This window comes from Macrotis lagotis, chromosome X (genome assembly GCF_037893015.1).
Source record: "Macrotis lagotis isolate mMagLag1 chromosome X, bilby.v1.9.chrom.fasta, whole genome shotgun sequence".
NCBI lineage: Eukaryota > Metazoa > Chordata > Mammalia > Peramelemorphia > Peramelidae > Macrotis > Macrotis lagotis.
Genome location: NC_133666.1, coordinates 85229037 through 85238974, shown reverse-complemented (window position 1 = coordinate 85238974; position 9938 = coordinate 85229037). Strand labels below are relative to the sequence as shown.

The window sequence follows — 9938 nt, the reverse complement described above, 5'->3', positions numbered from 1 at the left end:
TGGGAACTCAACATCAAACAAAAAATGAATGCTCTAAACTATCTTTACATGAAAGTGGAAAAATTACAAGAAATGTTTTTTAAAAGTTGAAAAGAAAAATGCTTGTCATGTACATAGAGGAACATAAAAGTGATTTTAAGATGAAAAAATAAATTTCCATTATAAGATCCCTTATATTAAAGTGTGCACACTCTTTTGTAAGTTAAACTTTTTTTTTTTCTGCTTACATGTTGGCTTTCATAGCAAACAGTAACGTGTTGTTAAAACCTTTCCAAGCCATCTTATCTGTCGGTCTAGGAGCCTGTCAGTGATCTCTTCTCCTCCCTGGGCCTCAGTTTCCCTTACTGGAGGCCTTGTCAGCTATGGACCTCAGAGTGCACAAGAGTGACCTTCTACCAGTCCAACGGTTTCCCTTGCAGCCCCTGTTTGTGTGTGTGTGTTTGTGTGTGTGTGTGTGTGTGTGTGTGTGTGTGTGTGTGTGTGTGTGTGTGAGTGTGTGTGGGCAGGGGAGCGGTGTGCAGGACTTGTGCAGACCCTGTCAGTACCAGAGCTCGGGGGTGATCTGCAGCCAGGTCCGGAGGATCCCTGGACCCCAGCCTCCCGTACAACCCCGGCAGGGAGAGGGGCTTGACGACGTTTCTTTCTCCCGGCCCTCCCAGCGGGCTCACGTCCCTCCTATTTCTCAGGCCTCAGCAGGGTCACAGAGGGAGCACCCCGGCTGGAGGTTCCGGTCCCTCGTGCCCCAGGCCCAGCAGGCGCCCCCAGCAAGGCCCCAGTCAGGAGGCTGCACCAAGCAGAGGCGGCGGGGTGGGTGGGGGGGCTGGGGGAGCCTCCTGCACCCCACCCCGCCCTGCCCCGCCTGAAGCCTGCAGTTCAAGTGAAAGCCCAGCAGGCACAGGAAAGAAGGAGACGATTTGCATGAATGGTCCCGGCTCCCCGTGTCAAGCAATCATTGGATGAATTGGCGCTGAGGGAAAGAAGGAGGAGCCAATCACAGCATCAGAGTTCCAGTGCACATAACTTTCTGAAATTAGCCTGAGGCGCATGTGCAGGGACCAGAATCCACTGGGGCCAGGAGCTTTCTTCTCTCCCTGCTCTCCCTGCCATTTGGATCCCGCGGCCTCACGGTAAAACATTGCGGACTGGAGGTCTTCTCAGGGTGGATTTCTGGTGGTCTTTGTGCCTGCATCTCGCGGGATGAGGCCAGGAGTCCTTGATGTAGGATCTCGGATACATATGGGCTTCCCTTCAGACACCTGTGGAGGCCTGGTGTTGTGGGGGAAGGGAGGCTTGACTGGGCGGCTCCACAAGATGGTGCCCAGGGAGGGTGTGTCCCAGTGGGGTGGGGGAAGGGAGGCTTGACTGACGGGAGAAATCCACAAGATGGCGCCAGGGACGGTGTGCCCACAGCTCATCCCACCCCCTGGGATCCTCTCCCACTGAGCTGCATTGCCCGGCTTGTGACGCTGCCACGAGCTTCGGACACAAGAGGAACCTTCCAGCCCCGAGGAGCCGAGTGACTGGATCAGGGTCGCGCGGGCTGCAGTGCCCGAGCCCGCCTTGGGGCTCCTCCGCAGCCCCTGCGGGGTCTCTCCACCCTGGTCTCCGCCCGGTCTCCCCGGGAGGGAAGCCTTCTCCCCGGCTCTCCCCGGGCCCTTGTGGGATGCTGTTCCCAATAAGAGCGTTGCCCCTGCCCCGCCGCCCCCTCCTAATGCTACAATCTTCCTTGTCTGACTAACTGAGGCACCTGTTGGGCTGAGGTCCTCTCCCCTTCCCCTCCCCAGGTCATGGAGGAGCCCAGATTGGAGGACAAGCAGCCTGTGGGGAAGCTGCATGTGTTCAGGAATGCCAGACGTCTTGAGGCAGGTCAGTGTGTCTTGCACCCAAAGGAAAGAGGTGGGGTGGTTGCGGCAGTGTTGAAGCCTGTCATTTGTTCACTTCCTGGGCCCTAGTTGCCCCCACCCCCTCGATAAGGGGAATGCTCCATCTTTCCCATGGATAATCCAGTGGATCTTCCTCATTGTTCTCCTGAGAAAATAAACATGTGATGACGGATGTCACATCGGAAATTCAGTGAGGGGGCAGGAATGGGGCAGATCTCTGACTGTAGCAATAATAACTCAGGTGGCTAAATGGCACACTGGATAGAGCACCACTCCTGGAATCGGGTACCTTAGTTCAAAACCTGCCTCAGACATAAAAAAGAATTAATATTTGATCAAATTTTTGCTTCCAGATTACTTACTGTACCCTGGGCTGAATGTGATTGGCCGAAAATCAAACTCAGATGTGATTCTGCCTTTTCCATCTATCTCCAGAAAACATGCCATTATTGAGATTACAGTCCAGGGCACTGAACCTCTCCTTTTTGATTGTGGTAGCCGCAATGGATCAAGCCTTCTGAGTGTTCGCAATCCCCTAATCCCTTGGGTGAAATATCATTTGCGGGAACAAGACTTGATTTTCTTTTCTAAAGTGTGTTGCCAGTATCACCAACTGGGTGCCCCCCTACTTCCTGGTCCCCAGAGAGCTCTACCTCTTGAGGAGTCCCTCAGGCTTCCCAGGATGGAGGCATCCCTGTTGCAGGGAGCATTACAGAATGAAGAATCAAGCAAGATTGAAGGTAAATCTGAGATATCAGGAAGGTGGTGGTTTGAATGAAGACCTTGGGGAATATGAAATTACAAAGTTTATTCTTCAGCCCTGATAAAGTCATCATTCATTCAGATTCCAGTGGTGAAGGCATTTTGAAAGGACCTCAGGTATAGCACCTTTGTTAGGCCCTCAGCCTTCTTGCATGGAAGATGAAGTTACAAATTTGAAAATGGAGGGTTTTCATTGAGATAGGCGACGGTACACCTCAAAAGGTGCCAGCCAGATATGGTGAACAGTAATTCAGCTAGTGAAGCAGACTCCCATGAGCACAACCTGTATTCTATCACAAGAAATATCACATACCCATAGATGGAAACAAACATTACCAATTAAAATGTGTAAGGGGTCCCAGTAGATTTCTCTTTACAGGTCACCTTGACAAAGATCAGCACCTCACTGGTAGAGCTGGGAATCGTGATTCCGATGCAGATGTCATTGAAGAGAACAATTTTGACGATAAGACAAAGAGACACAAGAGGAAAAGAGTGAGTCCAGTGGTACACAGAGCAGTACCAGAAAGTAGATAGAAATAGACAGTGGGTAGAGGAAGGTGGAATGTTATGAGAGAGAGAAATCAATAGCTGTGGAGAAACAAAGGCATTAGAGAAGAAATGGAGAGGCAAATCAATGAGAGAAGCATATTTGGGAGTCAGACACTAAGCAGTTTGTAGTTGGTGGGGAGGGCTAGTCCTATTCACTAAAGTGGACTTCCCAGATTGGCTATGAGGGTCACAGCAGAACGAGGAACAATGATTTCAGGAGTGCTGCCACACAAGTGGTTGGGAGTTATTATTGGCACTCATGAGGAAGTAGGAGCCCTACTGTCAACAATTTTTTTCAATTATAAATATTTTATTTATTTTGAACTTTACCATTTTCCACCTAATCTTATATCTCTCCCCTGACTTCCCAAAGAATGCAGTTTGCCAGTCTTTAAATTGTTTCCAGGATGTACATTGATCCAAATTTAATATGATGAGAGAGAAATCATATCCTTAAGGAGAAAGCAAATATAGTAGGTAGAAAGATCAGACAATAAGACATCAGCTTTGTTTCCTAAATTAAAGGGAATAGTCCTTAGTCTTCAAACTCCACAGTTCTTTCTTTGGATACAGATGGTATTCTCCATTGTAGACAGCCCCAAATTGTCCCTGATTGTTGAACTGCTGGAACAAGCAAGTCGATTAAGGCTGATCATCACCCCCGTGTTACTGTTAGGGTGTACAATGTTTTTCGGGTTCTGCTTATCTCACTCAGTGTCAGTTGTCTGATAATTTTTCATGTTTCTTTTCTTTAAAGATTTGCCAGTTTGATGGGGACAAGACTACAAAAAGGCAAATGCAAATTCATCAAGTATTAATTTGAAGATATTAATCCAATTTTTTCCGTGATCCTAATTCATTTTATTTTTGCAGGAAGATCAGGATTCCTTAGATGTCCCCTTTGAAGTTGCTTAAGTTACAGTCCCTGAAGTCCCAGTCCCTGCTTTCACTCTTTGATTCAACCAAAGGGAATAAAGGATTCCATCCAAATCACTTCATTCTTCTTCCTCTCCAGGTCACCAGGAGTCACCTCTCCAGGAAAGAGGAAAGCAGTTAACAGTGGCACTGGGATTAGAACTACCTGTTGGGCTGGCCTAGATTTCCCCTTGAGTTAATAGAGGGACTTGTTTGCTTAATATTTTGAAATCCTTGTCAATGTGATCCTTAATGGCAAGTGGATTTTAATAAAGGCCACGTATTGTGTTCAAAGATGATCAGCTTTTTATTCTTTTGTTAATTATTATAGCAAGTGGTAGTTTAGTTTATTTTCAGGTCTTGTCATACACAATAAAAGTCTCCTCAGTTCCCTAGACCTCATTGTCCCCTGCAGTAACAATGTGAGTGGAGGGAAGTCTTAGCTTCTAAATCTGCTGAAGGGCTTTTTATCTCTAAACCTAATAGAATGTTGATGTTGTCACTCATGTATTTCACTTGCCCAGGGCTTAGTTTTCCCTTTAATAATCAGAAGGTTTTATTGTTCAAAACCTCCAAAGGGCCTTCCATTTCTATACCTAAGAGATTCATGGTGCTCTCACGCAGCGCCCTTCACTTCTCTCAGCCTCAATTTCACCTACAGTCATGGAATGGGGGAGGGGGACAATTGAGGTGTCAAACATTAAGGTTTCTGAAGACATTGTTAGTTCTAGCCCTAGAACCCTTTATGTGATCTTACACAGTTAAACTCCCTAGGTCTCAGGTTCCCACACCCCCACTGAAGCTGGAGGTGTTTTGATCTCTAAAATTGTCAGCTCTAGGCTTGGGGCTTTTGTGTGTGTTTCTCCTACTGGTTCCTTTGTTTCCCTAGGCCCCAGTTTTTTCTGTAGTAATTTGAAGGACTCATAGGTTAATATCTCTGAGGGCCTTTTCAGTTAAATGTCTAAGAAACTGTTGCTCATCTCACCCAGCTCCTATCAGTTCCCGAAGTCTCATTTTCGCCTTTAATAATCTTGAGGCTAGGTAGTCCCAAACCGCTGAAGGTGTTTTCAGCTCTCTCCTTATAGCTCCTGGGTGTTCTCAGGAGGTCCCTTCCGTTTCCCTTAAATTCACACGGGCTGGTGGGGTCTCTTAACATCTAAGGCCTTCAAAGACCTCTTTAGTTCTATATCTAGGAATCTGTAGGCTCTCAGAAATGTCTTCTTAATCTTCATAAATCTGTTTCCCCTAAAGTCTCAGTGGCGATTTTCTTGGTTTCACATGTCTCTGAAGTGCTTGTCAACTACTGCTCTAGGTGCTTGTGGGTGATTTCATAAAGGTGATTTTCCTGGTTTGTCTCAGTTTCCCCTACTGTCATTAAAGGACTTGTTCTCTCAAGTCTCTGAAAACCATGTTACCTCTATACCTAAGAGCCTGTGGCAATTTCCCACAAGTCCCTCAGCATTCTAAACCTCAGTTATCACCACAGTCACAGGGGACAAGAGGGATTTCTTGGACTCTAAAACCTCAGAATCCCTTGTCACTTTTATACCTATCAGTCTGTGTGTGATCTCACCAATCCTTATACCTATCAGTCTGTGTGTGATCTCACCAATCCGTTTTCTAGACCTATTTGCCATACAGTCACTGAAAGGTGGGAGGTATATTGGACTCTTAGACCTATGACTGTCTTGTAACCCAAGGCCTAGGATGCTGGGATCTCACATAGGTCCCTTCAGCTCCCTAGGCATCAGTTTCCTCCACATTTACTGAGAGGAGGGGATCTTGTACTCTTAACATCCCTGCAGACTTTCTCAGCTAAAGATCTCCCAAAGATTTCTTAGAGTCCCTTGTCCTCAACTTCTATTGTTAGTTACTCAAAGGACTTGAGCTCCAAAACCTTTCAGGACATTGTCAGCTTAATGTCTAAAGAAGCGTTGGTGATCTCACACATGTCCTTTCAGTGCCTTGGGCCTTAATTTCCCCTACCAGGCAAAGAAGGTTGTGGGGGTATCAAACTCTAATCCTCTGAATTCCTTGTCAACTCTGAACCTAAGAGGCTGTCATTAAACTCACATGAGCTCCTTCAATTCTCTAGGTCTCAATATCATTAGCAATGGAGAATAAGGTGGGAGTTGCCAGGGGGAGAAGTATACTTTTTAGTATTTCTAAAGGCCTTGTCAGCTTTGTCCTCAATTTCCATTAAAATCTAAGGAGGAAATTTAACCTCATTTCCCCACAAAAGTCTTCTCCATCCTTTTTCTCATGGGTCAGCATGAGCTTTGTTGTGGGGTGGGGGAGGAGGACCAAGAATCCAAGGTCAAATAGTTTTGTCCCTTCAGTTGTCATCCCTGCACAGTTACTGTTTGGATAGTCCTCTGGAGCTTCTGGTCAATCACAGAGGGCAGTCAGAGGGGCCAGGTGCTGTGCTTTCCCCTGCCCTGGTCTGGAGCCTAAGTGAAAGGGAGGCAGCATAAGGAAGGTCCCAGCCAATCATTGTGTGCAGCTTTATGAGACACAGCAGACAGAAACAATCATCTAATCAGTGCTCAAGGTCTCTTCATTCTGTGTGTGGGTTCAGCCCAACTCTCTGACTTCAGTGCACCCTCTCTCTTAGAATTGTTAAAAGAAGCATTCTTAAAGCGAGGGTGTGCATATAGATAGAACTTGAAAGAGTTGAGTCTTTACTTTAGCTAAGGAGGGTTGAATGGATTTGTAGGTATTGTATTTAGAGGCTATGGGTCTAAATGTCTCCTGGTGTAATTTTGTTTTAAGCATTGATTTTTTTTAGAGACACAGGAAGCATACGTTGCATGTCTCTACATAAACACATCATGATATACTCTTGCTTTACTTGATGCTTAAGTTAAGAAGAGCTGTATTATAGCGACAGGGAGAAAGAACTTGATTCTTCACTAAAATGGGGTTTTCAGTACAATAGAGACAGAAGGAGGCAGTGTATTTGAAGGGATTGGACATAAATAGATCACAAAGTGATTTGATTTTGCTTGAAAATTAGCTATAATTATGAGGAGGGTATTTAGAAGGGGAGGGTATAAATGATTTTTGAAGTGATTTTGATGAACATAATCCTAAAGGACTGTATATCTATTACGGGTACTTGAAAAGAGGTTGTATCATAAATTGATTACAATTTGATATTATTTAACAATGTTAAGCAGTGCATTTCCAATGGAAAAGAAGATGGAAGTATTCTTAGTCAGAGGTTGTGAGTATGAAAAGCCTATGAGATCATGGGACTCATCAATCAATCAATCGATAAATAAATTAACCCTGAAGAACTGTCCTTATGTATAAAAGGATTATATTCCAAATGAGGTGTTGTGGTTGGAAGAAAAATTCTAACAATGAAGACAAGGAAAGAAGACTTTTACAGGGTTAGTCTTTAGAGGATAAATTAGACCTCATTAAGAAGCACAAAGGCTTATTAAAGTAGAGGGAATGTAGGGAGGGAATGAACACTGAATAATCTAATGACAACAGAATTGACCCAAAGAAGGAATATCATAAATTTCTTATGGGATATAAAACATTGTTGTAGCCTGCAGTGAAGAAGGAGTGTGAGGTGCGTGGGGTGGGGTGCACGGAGAGGTGTTCAGAGAGAAAGCAAAAGAAAGAAAAAGTATAAACCAGAAAAGGAAAGCATGGAGGGAAATAGAGTTAGTAATCTTATCTTTAATGTGAATGGGATGAACTCTCATGTAACATGGATGCTGATAGCCTAATGTATTATAAACCTAATGGATTACAGGAAACATATTTGGAACAGAAAAATAAATAATAAATGTAAAAGAGTGGAGCAAAATATATTATTCTTTAGCTGAAGTTAAAAGCCATCAAGGGTAGCAATCCCAATGTCAGACAAAACAAATGTAAAAATATATCTCACTAACAAGGATAAGGAAGATGGAGGTGGCAAAACCAAGATGGCTGCAGGAGTAAATTCTCTCCTAGGTGCTCTCTCCAAAATATTTCAAAGTCTTAGAATTATGACTCTAAGTTTTAGAGAGACAAAACCCATAAAAAATCCTGTGGGGAAATTCTCCAACCCAAGTTAACCTTGAAAAAAATGGGAAGACTCTGTTTCATGGAGTTGGAGGGACACAAACATACAGGAATGAAAGAGCTTCATCCTCCTGGAAACAGCCCTGGGTAGCCTAAGGAGCACAGGCTCCTGGTAGCATTAAGCAGTTTCCTGACCTGCACCTCAGGGAGCACCAAGTACAACTTGTAAAAACAGCAGGGATACCACCACCAGAGTGAGCATGAAGCCAAGGCATTCAGTGCAGTCCATGACTACCATAGTTGCCACAACCCAGAAGCCAGGAAACTAAAGTGGGGCCAGTGGAGCCATTAACATGGAAGGCCCAACCAGCTGTGCCCTGAGGGCTAAGTCCATGGAAGATTAGGTAGTGGAGGGAGACTGTTGAGGTCTGTCCTCTGTCCCTGGAACAGAACTCTTGGGCTATGAGCACATTCAGATCCTGGTTGCAGTCTAGGCCCCTCATAAAGCAGGGACACCCTTGACTTCCCCAGGGTAGAGGGAGTAAGCTTGTGGTCAGTCACAGACCAGGAGAGCAGTCAGAGTCTCACACACTGAGTTCCTTGTGGGGGGATGTACCAATTAAACTAAAAAGTTCAGGAAGCACCCCAACACCAGCCACAAGCTGGGGAAATAAATAAACAGAAAAAAACCGAACCTGGCCATAGACAATTACTTTGGTCCCATGGGGGACCAAACCATACAATCAGAAGATGAGAAATTCCAAACTTTTGCCTCTAAAGACTCCATGAAATATACACGTTGCACTCAGGCTATGACAGAGTTCAAGAAAGATTTTGAAAATCAAGTAAGTGAGATAGAAGGAAAATTGGGAAAAGAAATGAGAGAGATGAAGGAAAAACAATGAGAATGAAGTCAGCAGCTTAGTCAAGGAGATCCAAAGAAATGCTGAAGCAAATATGATGTTACAAACCAGCTTAAGTCAAATGGATAAAACAGTTCAAAAAGTTATTGAAGAGATGAATGCTTTAAAAAGTAGAATTGGCCAGATGGGAAAGGAGATAAGAATGTTCTCTGAGAAAGACAAATCCTTCAGATGTAGAATGGAGCTAAAGCAAGCTGGTGACTTTGGGATAAATCAAAACAATAATTCAACAACAAAAGAATGAAAAACTAGAAGAAAATGTGAAATATTTCATTAAAAACAACTAATATGGAAAACAGATCTAGAAAAGGTAATTTCAAAATTATTGTTCTACTTGAAAGTCAGGATCAGGAAAAGGGCCTTGACCTCATTGGTAAACAATTTCTGTGGGAAAATTGCTTTGATATACTACCAGCAGAAGGCAAAATAGAAATTGGGCAAATTCACTGATCTCCTCTAGAAAGGGATTCAAGAAAAAAACCTCAGGAATATTATAACCATGTTCCAGAGCTCCCAAGTCAAAGAGAAAGTATTACAAGCAGCCAGAATAACACAATTCAAATATTGTGAAGCTGCAGTCAGGATCCCACAGGACTTAGCAGCATTCACATTAAAGGTTTGTAGGGCTTGGAATACAATATTCCAGAAGGCAAAAGAGTTTGGAATGCATCCAAGAATCACCTACCCCCCACAACTGAACATCCTCTTCTAAGGGATAAGATGAACTTTCAATGAAATAGGGGAATTTCAAATGTTCCTGTTGATATGTTCAGATCCAAACAGAAAGTTTGATCTTCAAGTACAGGACTCAGGCAAAGCATAGAGAGGGTGAACAAGAAGGGTAAATAATGAGGGTTTTAATGATGATGAACTACGTATA

The 9938-nt window shown here is 44.0% G+C and overlaps 1 protein-coding gene across 1 annotated transcript; it reads left to right on the top strand.

Moving 5' to 3' along the window:
• Positions 1-1057: 1057 nt before the first annotated feature.
• On the top strand, positions 1058-4408 carry LOC141501405 (mediator of DNA damage checkpoint protein 1-like). The gene is made up of 5 exons (XM_074205318.1): positions 1058-1127; positions 1785-1866; positions 2237-2623; positions 3025-3140; positions 4213-4408. The coding sequence occupies exons 2-5, from the start codon at positions 1788-1790 to the stop codon at positions 4252-4254; spliced, it is 624 nt and encodes a 207-aa protein (XP_074061419.1). The 5' UTR covers positions 1058-1127; positions 1785-1787; the 3' UTR covers positions 4255-4408.
• Positions 4409-9938: the final 5530 nt, after the last annotated feature.

Bases quoted from the DNA above. Each gene is read 5' to 3' on its own strand.
- LOC141501405 (XM_074205318.1), top strand. From the start codon at position 1,788: ATGGAGGAGCCCAGATTGGAGGACAAGCAGCCTGTGGGGAAGCTGCAT. The intron at 1,867-2,236 runs GTCAGTGTGTCT...TTTTGCTTCCAG, and splicing joins TGCCAGACGTCTTGAGGCAG to ATTACTTACTGTACCCTGGG. The intron at 2,624-3,024 runs GTAAATCTGAGA...TTCTCTTTACAG, and splicing joins AGAATCAAGCAAGATTGAAG to GTCACCTTGACAAAGATCAG.